This window comes from Saccopteryx bilineata, chromosome 3 (genome assembly GCF_036850765.1).
Source record: "Saccopteryx bilineata isolate mSacBil1 chromosome 3, mSacBil1_pri_phased_curated, whole genome shotgun sequence".
NCBI lineage: Eukaryota > Metazoa > Chordata > Mammalia > Chiroptera > Emballonuridae > Saccopteryx > Saccopteryx bilineata.
In genome coordinates, this window is record NC_089492.1 from 286329275 (window position 1) to 286342669 (window position 13395).

The 13395-nt window shown below is 47.6% G+C and overlaps 1 protein-coding gene and 1 pseudogene across 23 annotated transcripts in view; both read right to left on the reverse strand.

The window, feature by feature from the left end:
• Positions 1-1988: 1988 nt before the first annotated feature.
• Positions 1989-2121, reverse strand: LOC136332592 (U4 spliceosomal RNA; annotated as a pseudogene).
• Positions 2122-2302: 181 nt separating this feature from the next.
• KIF1B (kinesin family member 1B) overlaps positions 2303-13395 on the reverse strand; it is a 151620-nt gene continuing 140527 nt past the window's right edge. For all 23 annotated transcript variants that reach the window (XM_066270469.1, XM_066270470.1, XM_066270466.1 and 20 more), the window contains 8 exons: positions 12393-12538; positions 12005-12244; positions 10907-10978; positions 9614-9735; positions 8059-8208; positions 7569-7761; positions 7247-7365; positions 2303-6731 (listed from right to left, as the gene is read on the reverse strand). In XM_066270469.1, coding sequence (XP_066126566.1) covers positions 6689-6731; positions 7247-7365; positions 7569-7761; positions 8059-8208; positions 9614-9735; positions 10907-10978; positions 12005-12244; positions 12393-12538 — 1085 coding nt within the window. In that variant the 3' untranslated portion in view covers positions 2303-6688. The remainder of the gene's footprint in view (positions 6732-7246; positions 7366-7568; positions 7762-8058; positions 8209-9613; positions 9736-10906; positions 10979-12004; positions 12245-12392; positions 12539-13395) is intronic.

Genomic DNA, 13395 nt, shown 5'->3' on the forward strand with positions numbered 1-13395 from the left:
CAGGCCATAAATAAAATCTTTAAAAAAAAGAGAAAGAAAGAAAAGCTACAGGTTTTCCTCCTTGTCCCCCAGACAAATATGATCAGGTCTGCCGGCTTTGGAGCAAAGCCCTGAGCTGGTAAAACAACTTTTGTTACCAACAGAGAGGAGGTGGAATGGGGAGAAGAGGGAGCAGTCCTGAGCAAGAAGCATTAGTATCTAGTTTTTTTCCCCAAGAACAAGTGGCTTTTAATTTGTCTGCCTTTGGACAATTTCAAGAGCTTTAAAATGCTTTTAGTAACTTTCCCCCCATTTTATGCTTTCTTATGTTTTGCAGTGAGCATTCCCTATTCTCCCCCTATTCTCGTGGCCAGCACTCCCCCCATGGCATGGTCCTTTTGTCTGCAACGAAGGTCTTCATCAAGTCCACCAGAGAGCCTTGGCCAGGCAGCTGGGTTGGTTAAAGCATCATCCTGATACCCCAAGGTTGCAGGTTCCATTCCCAGTCAGAGCACATACAAGGATCAATAAGTGGATATATAAATAAGTGGGACAAGAAATCGATGTCTTCATCTCTCTCCCTTCCTCTCTCTCTCTGAAATCAATAAAAAAAATTAAAGAGTAAGAAAATCTACCAGGGAGTGGTCAGGGTCGGGGACTGTCACTGAAGGCTCTGATCCCTGGGCACAGTGAAACTCATCCTGAGCCGAGGCTGCCTCCTCTAGGGTTCCCGTGCCACGGACCGGGTTCAGCACGGCCTCACAGCATGTGAGAGGCCTGGAAGCCGGAGGTGCAGAGAGAAGTTTCAGGAAGGACTAGTGGACAGGACCGCCGAGCCCCTGCCATTCTCTGGTGGCTAAGTCTGCAGGCTCTTTGCGTGCCGGGCTTCGCCTCCTGTCCGTCCTGCCTCCTTCCCCGTGTCAAAGTGAGTGAACGAATGCTTGTGAACTTCAAATTGCTATACAGTCTAAGCTGTCATTATTATAACCCCTAATGTGACAAAAGAAACTCAGCTCCAGGAAGCTGACTTTCTCAGCCAGTGAGTGGCAGAACTGAACTTTAACCCAGGTCTACGAGGGCGAGCCCCGCACTCTTTCCTAATCAGATCAGCAGGCCATAATCAGGCCCATTTCCCCAGTGGAGTGGGGCACAGATGGATCATAGTGATGTTTAGTTGATTTTCAATGGAAAGCTACATTGAAATTAATTTTCAATGATTAGTTTTGGAGAACAAACACTACTTGTAGATAATTTACAGGTACAACTTAACATAAGAGTTCCCTTCAAGAGAGCCTAGGGCCTCCCACACCTTTCAACTTTGCTACAACTGCTTCCTCTTTCTGTGGGTTGGGTAATAAGGAAGGCCAACCATGAGATTTGTTGCAGGAACAAATTGATTGCTCTAGTCTGAGATTTGTCAAAGGAGATTTGTCAAGGGAGAAGTTATGCTGAGTCAATGTGACTAAACATCTGGACGCACCCAGGCTAAATAAAAACAGCCAATTTTTTCTTCTATTGCAAATGTTACATGCTACACAGCCTTCTTAGTTCTTTGTTAAGGTGCTAACAACCAGCAAAGAATACTGTTTCCCAGGACTGGTGGAAAATTCAGCAACCCAGGCTCAGGAGAGCATAGCAAGCCCACCCCCCACCCCCAATAGATGGACAGAGTGAAGCCCTGGCTTGCTAGGGTTACAGCACCATGCTGACCTTTAGTTTTAAAAAATCTTCAAGTGCTTAGCTTATGATGCTTAAGAAAGTCAACTCATATTACTGTTCACGTTAATGTTTGGCCTTGTCTTAATTCCCCAAGTCCCAACTCAAAGCATGGGCAGGAATTCTACTAACACAGCTCTTCTGTGCAAACATCCCAGGGCTGAATCCTTTGTTTGCCTTACAGAAGAGGGTGTGTAACATACTAGTTGGGGCAGATTTGAAAATCCCAATTCTGCCACTCACTTGGTGTGTCATTCCTGCAAATGCACTCAAATGACTTGTTCACATGCTAGGTAGAAAGATCAACGTTGCAAAAACCCAGAGACCATATATATTCAAAGAAACAACACTTCGTTAGTTTTCAATTAGCAATAATCGTGCCTCGGATAAACCTCATTGGCTACGATACTGCCACTGCGCAAAACTACAACACTTCATTAGATTTCCTGGTTATACAATAACTGCTGTTCTGAATGATCAGAAAGGAACATTCCAGTCATAGCATCATGACTTTTGTCCTAGGAAAGCAGTATCTTCGCAAGTCAAGAAAAATCTCTGGGTAAATACCATTCAAGGGATGAAAAATAAATACACGTGGAGAGCCTGCTGATGCACTGGTTGTACCTTTATTATTTGACCTCGTTCACTAACAGTTCTGTGATGCAAGGTTACCATACACAGTTAGAGAGTGTCTGCATTGCACACCTAAGGCTATACAGCAAAAGAACCAGAATTAGTACAAATACAAGAACTATATTTACATTCTGTATACCCACGCTCCAAACATCAGGTAATATTTACATAGTAAAACATGGAAATGAAAATCTGAACTTAATAATGTACATTGTTGCTTATGTGCTCAACTCCTTCACTGGGGAGAGATCAGGTTGCAAAGTCTTGGTTCAGAAAGGCCACTTATGTTCATGGGTTTGTTGCGGTGCACAGGATGGCGACAAGGGACTTGAAATCTCAACGAATGAGTACTTTAGAGCCACAGAATCTAAGACGTGCCTTGAACGTGAGAAGGCTGGTGGAGCCCTCAGGGGAACCGACGTCAGAACACGCAACATGAAAAGTAACTCAAGTAACTCGAAGACGTGAAAACAACGCATGACAGCCAGGGTTTGGCAAGAAACCGGCCTCAGCGCAGACCTCCCATCTTGAGCGCATGGCCTTTGGCTGTGAGTTTTTAACATGAAATTTGTATCAACTCTAATTTCTCCCTTTAAATAATTAGAGGCTTTCCTAAGATTTTATGGGGCTCAAATACAAAATTGATAAATGGCCTTTTGAACAACAAAAGCAGATAATCTCTCAGCTGATATTTCAGTTCTAAGGGAACACAGATCAATGCACTCCTACCTCGCACAGAACTAGTTTGGCCACACGCTTGGCTGAATCATCGTTGGCCATGGTGGACAGCTGCACAGTTAAGAGTCCTATTTAAAATACATTCAGCACACCTTCTGGAAGCAGCAGCAGAATTCTTTTTAAGGAGCAGGTTAACAGTCACATTTTACAAATGGAACCGAAAGGGAGAATTAAGGGCCCACATTAAACAAACAAGCCCACCACTGCCCAGGAGAACCCAGGGGAGCGCAGCAGGAGGGCCGCCAAGTACTGGCAGGTGCTACAGGCTGAGCCGTCCCTCCTTTTCCAGTCCAATGTGCAATTAGTTACAGCTGTATAAATATACAAATACCTTACAAAATTAAATATCCCTGTAAATTAGAGAACAAGCAGCAGGCAACAAAGTCTTTGCTTTGAAATATGTGCCAGGAGAAATAATTTTCTTTTTAGATCCCAAAAGACCTTTCTCAATGATTTCATTCACTCCTTCAACTTAAAAGAGCTGGGGAAAGTCCATCAGAAGTATGAGTACCGGCATGAGTTCCACGGAACTGAGGGGGAAAGTCTACGAAATAAAAGTAGTTTCCTAGTTGGGAAAAGTCCTTCTCCTCTGCTGTCACCCATCCCAGCAACGCCCCAGAACCGGAACCAGAACCGGAACTGAGGGGCCTGCCAGCCGCTGGAGCGGCCTTCTCCCCCAGCCCTGTGGTGCGCACCTGAGGGCTGGCTGACCCCCAGGCGGGTGCAGACAAAGGGGTGGGCACTGGTTTGTACTGGTCTGTGTGGGCCACGGGCCGTATTTGGTTCTGGCAGGAGAAAGGACAGGGACGGAGGGTAGCTGATGATTGCTTTTAACCGGCACTTGTTCCGCCTTAATTTGTGTGTGTTTTCTTTCTTGCCTTTTTTTTTTTTGGCTTGTTTAAAGGAGTGCTTTAGGAAAAAAAGAAATGAAAAACCCTCAAAAGGTGGTTTCCTTAAAAGGTGAAGTTTATTCCTCAACTTTCCTGCCATCATGGCTTCAGCTAAAGCCTCAGAAATTGTTCTGTCACAACCCCTCTCTGAGCTTCACAGTGGGGCTGAGCCTGTCCCAAGGGAACATCAGCCCCGAGACCTTGCCGGCTCCAGTGTGAGGACGGCCCGAGAGAAAGAGGGGGTCCCAAAGGGGCGTTCTGAACCAGTCCAGCAGGGGCCCCACAGACAGGGAGCGCCCGCCACCCAAGACCCCTGCTTCCTCACGAGGCCTTCCTCCCTGGGCATGTTACAAACAGTCCAGTCTGACCTGTTCTAACAGCTGACACCTCCAGAGCAAAGACTTTCCATGCCGGTTCTGAGTTAGAAGAAACAAAAGCCAATTCAGTGTCTTACACAATTCCCCTCTCGCAGCCCTCCCACCCACTGTCCCCCAAGACACAGGTCCTTCCATCAAACTCCTAACAGTAGCAGCATCCACAATTTAATTCCAAAAGTAACCCTCAAATTTCATTTCCCTGAAATTAGATTTCCTTCCAATCCAGGAAGCTGTCTCTAAGCACTGACAGACCCTAGATTTGAATATACACCAGAAGGGCATACTGTGTCCATTAGACAATGCAGAAACCTCTAACTACATCAACATCATCGCTTAGAAAACAAGTAGTGTTATTGTTAGTGACCTATGCTCTAGGAAGTGAAAAAAACCTACTCGAGTTTTTATTGACCACTTTTCAGACAAGGTCACAGCCTGTGATTTCTCTCTCTTCTTTTATTCAGCTCTCTGTGACTCACTCCTACTCTTTGCAAGGCAGTTCTGGGTGCAGCTGGGAGCCCTGTTCAGACATGAGCCCAAACAGGACATCAGAAGCAACAGTCCAGGTGACGAGGAGCCTGCCCCGCAACTCCCCTGCCGAGTGCGTGCCCCTGCCCTTTGCTGCCTGAAGCAGAGCCAAGCAGTCCCCCAGCAGCTCAGGGCTGGGGACCCTCACAGGCTTCACAACACGGGAACAAGCAGACCCTGTCTTGAATGTCCAAGGGAGGTGCCAACAGAAAAGGCTGAGCAAGGGAGGTAAAAGATGGTACAAAACAACCCATCAACTCACTGGCAAAGCAAGTCAGTAAGCTGGACACCTTTCCTCCATGTCACTCCTGTAAAACCTGCTGGCAGCCGAGAGAAAAGGAGTGTCTTGCACAATGGCCTCCGGAAGCAGCTGTCCCTGTTCTGTCAGGAGACTGTCCGCCTCCCCGGCACTCTGACTCTGCTTCCACCGGATGGACCAAGAGAGGCTGGGCGAGGCAGGCAACACCGCTTGCCTAGGGGCTCCCTTCTCCACCCCCATGGCCTTTTGTTCTGTTCTGAGTGGTGGAAGGCAGCTAGTTCTTTTTTTTTTTCTTTTTTCTTTTATTATTATTCATTTTAGAGAAGAGAGAGAGAGAAGGGGGGAGGAGCAGGAAGTATCAACTCCCCATATGTGCCTTGACTAGGCAAGTGCAGGGTTTAGAACTGGTAACCTCAGTGTTCCAGGTCAATGCTTTATCCACTGCACCACCACAGGTCAGGCATGGGAGGCAGCTGGTTCTAATCCTGGGAACCAGAAAGCAAAGCCAGCCATGTTTTTTATGACTATAGGGGACAAACATCGTTGAAATAATTTTCAATTTGGCAGGGATTATTGAAAATAATTACTGGATTCAGAGGAGACTTCCAAGTTTATACTTAAAAGCTACATTTCTTTAATCAAAGGGAGCTACAACAATCACAAGGTCATTAATCAGCATTACCAATTACAAAGACAATGACCATCAAGTTCCTTATCAGAAAGTGAAACGCTCCCCCTTGTGGGACGTTTGTGTATGACACTGCGCTGATCTCAGTCTGTCCCACCACCTGCGAAACCCGGAACAGAAACAGGGAGTGAGCAGCCCTGGCCACAGGAAGCCTGCTACGCACATGAACCCCTCCTGACCACCGCTCCTGTGAGGCCTTGGCTGTTCCCTTTGACCAGGTCAATGCGACCACAGTCTCAGGCTACAGAATCCTCTCTTCTCCTCTCTTCCACGACTGAAAACTGCATAACCATGGTCAAAGTAAGCCCCACTTTCAGAAAATATAACTGTCCTGTTGCTGAGTTCACCACAATCCTTTCCCTGAATGAAAAATGCAGGGATTAGCAATGGAAAAAAGCAACAGGTTCTCAGAAGGCCAGATGTCTCCTCCTTTTGTCTCAAAGCCACCCAAGAAAAATTAAAGCGATATCACAAATAGATAAAAGAAAAAAAGTATGTCATCTTGGAAAGGAAAAAGACAAAGATACCCAAAGACAGTAGTACAGACATCAGAGGTGGTCGCGGTGGGGAGCTATCATACGGACAGAAGCCAAAGTGTACCAAAAATAATTGGGAGAGTCACTGGATTCCCCTTCGGGGTTTTGTGTTTTTTCCCCTTTGGTTAGGCCACATGCTGCTAACAGACTCTCAGCACAGGAACAAAGGAACAGAGCACAGAGCAGTGGAGATGGGGACAGGGGCTGGAGGAAGTCCTAGATGGGGCTGGGAAGTGGGTAAGCCACAGGATCACATACAGGAGCAACCATCACAAATCACACAGAGGAATGAGAGGTAACCCTTCCTTTATCTCCCGGAAGGCGAGCAGGGCGCCCCCGCAGAATCACTAGTACTTCGGCTGGCTCGGGCATCTGCGGGACAATTTTGACCTACGGGCGACATAAGGAGAGGCAGGTTAGGAAACTGGGTGTGGAGGTTTTCCCCTCACAGGCCTCTTCCCCACGGTCCCTCCTTGGACTTCATCCTCAATGCCCTGCAGGCCTCGGTTTCTAGGTCCCAGGGCAAACAGGATGGGCTGTGGTCTTCCCCGCCCTAGGACCCGGGAACACAGGCCCTCCTGAGACCTGAGGCTGGATCATAGGGCTGAATACTGATCAGACCACTAAAGTCCTCAGTCCTACAGACCCTGGCTGCAGACCCCTTGAGAACAAAAAGTCAAAGCAGGAAATCAATTGAGTGCAGATGTGACCGGAGTCTCCTTAGCTGCTCAGGACACCGGATGACACCTTATGAGAAGTTGAAGCTGGATTACTACCCACAACCACACTTACACTGCTGTCCTTCCTCTACTTTAAATCTGTTTAGAACCAGACTTCCTTCCCTATTTATGTTGCTGTCCCTGGGACTAACAGCCAAGAAGAAGGAAACAAAGACAGCTTCTTACCGTATCGTGCCAGCAAGGAGTGGATTAAAGGCATATAACCAGTCGTTCATGTCTTTATCATTGAGGGCCTGCAAAAGGACCCCACGGTGCTTTGTGCATACAGCAAAGGTGTTCAGTGTCTGCAAGAGATGCAGGCGTATGGGAGTTACGAGAGCTACGGACAAGGGGGAAACCTGCTGTAGTCACAGGGCCCACGGCTCTTCACAGGACGGTCCAGAGAACTAGCCATACAGGAGAGATGCCATCCCACACAACAAGAGTCCACAGCTCAAAAGGGAGGGGCACACGTGGACATGAAAAGCCCAGGGAGGGCAGGACTGACCTTCACCATGGCCTGCTGGTCCTCGCTGTATTCCACCTGTGCTGTGGACAGGTTAATGATGCCACGTTCCACTGGGTCTTTGTCACTGTTGTAGATGAAGACGTAAGGGCGACGGACCACGACGAAATGTTTAGCCCAACTGCTGGAGAGTGGCTCCTTGAAATGCAGGTATCCTTTCTTAGAAACCACCGAGCTAAAAAGGAGGATGCATGAGAGGTGAGCCTCTCACAAAGAGAGTGATCACACGCTGAGGACAAAATATGTCTCACCTAGGCCAAGTACCTCGTGTGAACAAAACAGGCAAATGAACTATCTGGCCAGGAGTCTTGCCTGCCAGAGGAACACAGCAAGAGAAAACACAGCTCCACATGACATGCTAAGCCAGGCCCGGGGCTGTCACTGTATCCACGGAGACCTCGTGGGAGGGCTGGGCGTACATGCTCGCTGACTTGTTCTTATGCCCGGCATCTCTAGTCAATATAGTACTCACCCTGGTCTAATTTCTTCAATATCTGGAACAAGATTGAGAAATTCATTTTTTCCCGCTCGAGCCAAATAGGGCGTTTCCACAGCTGGGACAATCTGAAACTGTTCAAAGTCTTGGCAGGGACTAGAGGCCCGGGAATTGGCTTCTGGGGTCCTTTAAAAGAGAGGTGAGGGGTGACAGGAGCTTCAGTGAGGTCAATGCATACTCGTACTCCCGCCTCATGGGGAACACTGCCTCTCCCTCAACCCCAGGGCCATGCAAACCAGGTTCAGAGGGCTCAGTGGAGACAAGCTGCGTTCAGAAAGATAATTCCAAATTCAACTGGTGTCAGCCTTCATAAGTTACAAGGGGAAACTGATCCCTGATGACGCCGTGTCACGCAGCCTCTCCTCCTGTGCCAAAGCCCTCTGAACAGAAGTGTCTGAAACACGAGCTCCGTCCCCTTAGCTTCCATTTCGTCCCTGGCCACACTGTGCACAGTAGTCTCCCAGTGTGACCCTCAGCCAGTAGCATCAGCTGCACCTGGAAACTCATTAGAAAGTCAATTTCTCAAGCTCCCACCCAGACCTACAGAACCAAAACTCCAGGCAGGGTTCTGCCATCTGGGCTTAAACAACCCTGTGAGTTGGTGTGGACTAATGTCCCAGAGCCCCTGCCTCAGGGACCTGCGGGGAAAGCAGACTGATGGGCAGAACCTGGGGTCCTGAATGACCACGGAGCACAGAGCTACATGTTGCCCTGCACCAGCCCAGGACTGTCATGGAAGAAAGAACTCCCAGGCTCTGTAGCATTATTCATCTTTGGCGAGCAGCTGAGCCTAATTATTTGTATTTCACCAATTCCAAAAAGCCCGTTTTAAAATGCTCTACCATTTCTCCTATTGGGATGCACCTTAATATTGACAGTGTGTCCCATCTTGGTTGGCGGTGCTTTTCCTTTCTTAGTGGCACATAAAATAATGTCTTACAGTCAATGGCGTCCTGGAATGAATTCATTACCTGGCTGTGTTACTTTCTCCAGCCACATTCAACCGTGTGAGTCGGTATAGTGAGACAGGCCATGGATGATAACTAGGTGGGCTGACAGGTGAACATAATGATGGAGACAGGGCAAAGGAGTGTGATGTGCACCGCAAGCGAGTGACTGCAGTGAGGAGTTCATGGAATAGATGCTAAAATCTGTCTCCATTATTCTTGCCTATATATTTTGTTGTGTCATCAAAACATTTTTTTCCAAAGTAGTTTCAAAGTATGTTCCCCAAGATGGGGCTTCCTCTGTCTGACGTGACAGGAGACATGTACAAGGTGGGGATGAAGGACCAATGGGCAGAACAGGAGTAAGAAGGGGGAGCCAGCGAGCTGGTGCAGACAGTTGGGAAGACACGACACTAAAGGGCGCTTGCAGCATCTGCCCGGTCACCGTGCTAGCTGGAAGAGGCTCCCACGTGTCCCAAATGCTGCCTGGGGGGCCGCCCTCAGCCAGGAACCACTGCGCCACGGGAGGCTGGCACTTCCCACAATCCTAGACTAACCTATCTCAGGGACATCTGGATACATACTTCTGATCCAGAGAGTTGCTCCTGGAGTCTACCAGAGAGGGACAAGTGGAGGAGGGAGTGAGGGTCGCGCTGCTGAAACTGGACACAGAGGGATCCCGTCCGATTGGAGAGATATCAGACAACTGGAGGCAAACAGAACAGACCAAGGGAGAGTCAGGTGGGAGAGCAGCCCCAGCGACAGTCCCTTCACTGTCATCAACCTTCTGCTTCAGCTCATTCAAGAAAATGGCCTGACGAATAAGTAGTTCATGCCCTGAGTGTCATATTAGGATGAAGACATTTACAAAAGAGGCATTGCTGGCTATTTATACTGCCACTGCCCTCCTGCATTAATTAAATGACCCTATCTACATGAACCAAGCACTTAGAACAGCAGGCAGTGTTCTAAGAGTATGGCAGAGGCTCTGCCCTGCTGGGAATTCCATTCTAAATGGGGGAGGACAACAATAAACCAGTCACCATACACATTAATAAGCCTGGCCAGGTGGCACGGTGGACAGAGCACTGTCCTGGTGCACTGAGGTTGCAGGTTTGGTCCCCAGTTAGGGTACTTACAAGAAACAACCAATGAGTACACAACAAAACGAAACAACTAAGTGGAACAATGAGTTAATGCTTCTCTCTCTTTCTCTCTCCTCCTTCTCTCTCCTCCTTCCCTCCCCTTCCTTTCTCTCAAATCAATGGAAAAATTTTTTTTTAAAGTATCAGGTAGTGGTAAGTGCTACAGCAAAAAATGAAGCAGGAAAGATATTGGAAAGTCTCAGGGAGCTGCTGGCTTCACACTGGGGTGTAAGGCAATGTGTGAGCTGAAAAAGGGAATGCATAGGGAGCCAACTGTGGGAACATCTGAAAGAAGACTATTCTGGGCAGAGGGACAGCAGGATGCAAAGAATCCCCAGGCAGGAATGAGTTTGGAGTATCTTCACGAAAGCAAAAAAGGTCAAGATGACTAGAAGACCGAATGACCCAGAAGTTCTGTCAAGTGCTCCCTCACTCTTTGTGGAAGGTAACAGAACTTGACACCACCAAGAAGCTCAGGACTTCCTATTTACTGTGCCATATCACCTCCTACAGAATATTCTCCAAGGGATTGGGAGAAAAACCAAAATATATAGTTCCCATCAGATCATCATCTAAGAGACAAGGACACATACTTTTATCCTCAGAAGTCAGTGTTCTGAAAAAATCAGACACGAGAGCAAACATGGCAGACATCCTCAGATACCGTGCTACGTCCACATCAAGCCACCTAAAAGCTGCATAAGCTGGGGACAGAAAGTCTGAGCCGCTCACCTTACAGTCACTGATGCTGCCGTGCACCTGGCTGAATTCTCGGTTGAAAGTGTGGGTGAGAAGTTGCAGGCACTAGGGGAGAGAAAGGGCAGCATAAATTTCAACAGTTAAATGAAGCCCTGAACACAAGGCTGGAAGGGAAAACCACATGCCTAAGACCCACGGTGGGGCTCAGATGCTGCTCAACAGCTCTAGGAATTAACTAGGCATATAGCAAGAAAGCCTGTGAGTGCCTAATAAAGATAAAATGAGTGGATAAAAAAGCCATTCTCAAATCTATAAAAGTGAATACTGCAACACAATAGTTCAGAAGTGCTTAAGCATGCAACAATATCCCTATCATTCTTAATTTGCCCTGGCACTAAAAGACACGGAGACTTTTGGATGGATTTATTTTCTTAACAACTAGACCACTATTTGATCACTAAAACAAAATTGACACAAATTCGCTCCCATTTGCCTGGGAGTCTTCCTCAACAACCCCTCTGCCCTCTCCCACCATGCCCAGGAGACAAGGAGTGCCAGTCCTCCATCCTCAAAGTCTTCTCCACGATTCTCCATTCGCTTCCTCCCACACCCCTGTCCTAGATAAAACCGCCATCATGTCTCATCTGGACTACTGAGTCTCTTCACCACAAACCCAGCCTGTTTACTGCTGCCAGAGGAGTCCTAAAACCTGTTTAAACTATTTCCATTTCACTGCCAAGGCACTCTAACCTCCTTCGTATGGAACGCAGACCCTTCACGATGTGGTGGCCCACCTCCCTAACTCCATCTCTCCTCCAGACAGGATTCCCCAACAGGAACCTTGCAGGACAGCTGGCTCAGTCCTTGTGTGCCCTGCAGGCCGTTCCTGGAGGCCCTGCTGGGAGGCCCCCTCTGGCTACCCCAGCACCAGACACACCCCTCTATTATGCGCCTGTCACCACTTGCCTGGAAGCTTAGCAGAAACCGGGTCTTATTTATTTCTGTGTGTATAACATTAGCTAGTGCAGGCTTTGAGACAGATGCCCTCAAGGAAAGGTGAAGATGAAAACACAACAGACAGATGAGCTCAGAGCCCCACTGGGATGCGCCCAGCCTAGGCAGGGGTCGCACCTTGGTAGCCAGCTCCTTCTCTCGGTCCACCAGGCTTTCGATGTCAGCCGAGTCGTAGCCACTGCTCTCACTGGGTGTGATGGCACTCTCAAAGGTGGTGGTTGAGATCTGAGAAGAGATGCTGGTGGACGTGCTGAGGGTGCCACTGCTCAGGCTAGGGGACAGCGAGTTGCTCAGGGACTTGGGAATGCTGTCACCAAGTCTTTCACGCAGCAGCAGGAAGTGGCGGGTTTTTTCTACCTAAGAAGAGCGACAGTGTTGCTTCAGCAAACACAGAGCTCCTTAGGATTTTAGTAAGGAAGGTGTGTTATGCCTCATCGTGATCGAGAATGGTCAGGCTGGGCCTCCCGCCCAAGATGCCCTCCACGCACTGCCTGCCCTGGGTTACCTCGTGTAGAAGCTCCAGCTTCTCCAGCTCCCACTGGTGCTCAAGGATGAGGCTGTCTCCGCGGGGCCGCCAACCTGCCAAGTTCTCCTCGCCCCGCACATAGGCCACTGATGTATCCAAGATTTTCCTTCTTCTCCTCTGCATGCCTGAGATGGGAGGAAACAACCCTTATTGAGGAAGGTCTGGTTCCAGCGTTACCACAGAATGAATTAATAATTCATACACATGGCGCATTAAAATGGCTTTAGTCTTCAGATACACGGGATTTTGTTAATTAATAGCAATTCACCCCCTTTCCCCCAAAGGAACTCTCTAAATTTAGTTTTATTTCCTTTAATAATTATAAAGACTGCAATGCAACTTGAGAAAATGTTATTATGCTAAATGAAAATATAGAAGAGCTTAATCTGTACACTGTGGTTCCAAATATATAAAAATATGCCCTATGCAAATAGTGGGGCTACACGCACATGTGTACACACCCCACACTTAGTTCAGTGAGAATGGCAGATGACAGTCCGCTTTATTCTCCTCGATGCCTGTTAATTTCTCAAAATTTTAAACTGTTTTTACATATAAAAGACATGAATATGTGTTAATTAAAAAAAATCCTCAAGGAATTCTCTGGACGCCATAATTAGCTGCTGTTGGGCCTTAGAGTCATACTCAAAATCTTCTTTTTTTAAAATCTAAATCTCACCTGTGAGATCTGACCTCTTGCAATACATGTTCTCTAAAATGACTCAAACTCCTAGTAACCAAATGCTTTTTAAATACCTTAACTTCTGTCCACATTCTAATTTACAAACATAAAACTCCAAAGTACTGCTTAAGGCCGCCAAGCTGAAGGAATAGAAACCCAAAGAGACATAAGAAAGGACACAAATTCAACTTGACTTGTCTTCTACAGCAGTGGTCCCCAAACCCCGGTCCGCAGACCGGTACCGGTCCGCAGAGAAAGAATAAATAACTTACATTATTTCCGTTTTATTTATATTTAAGT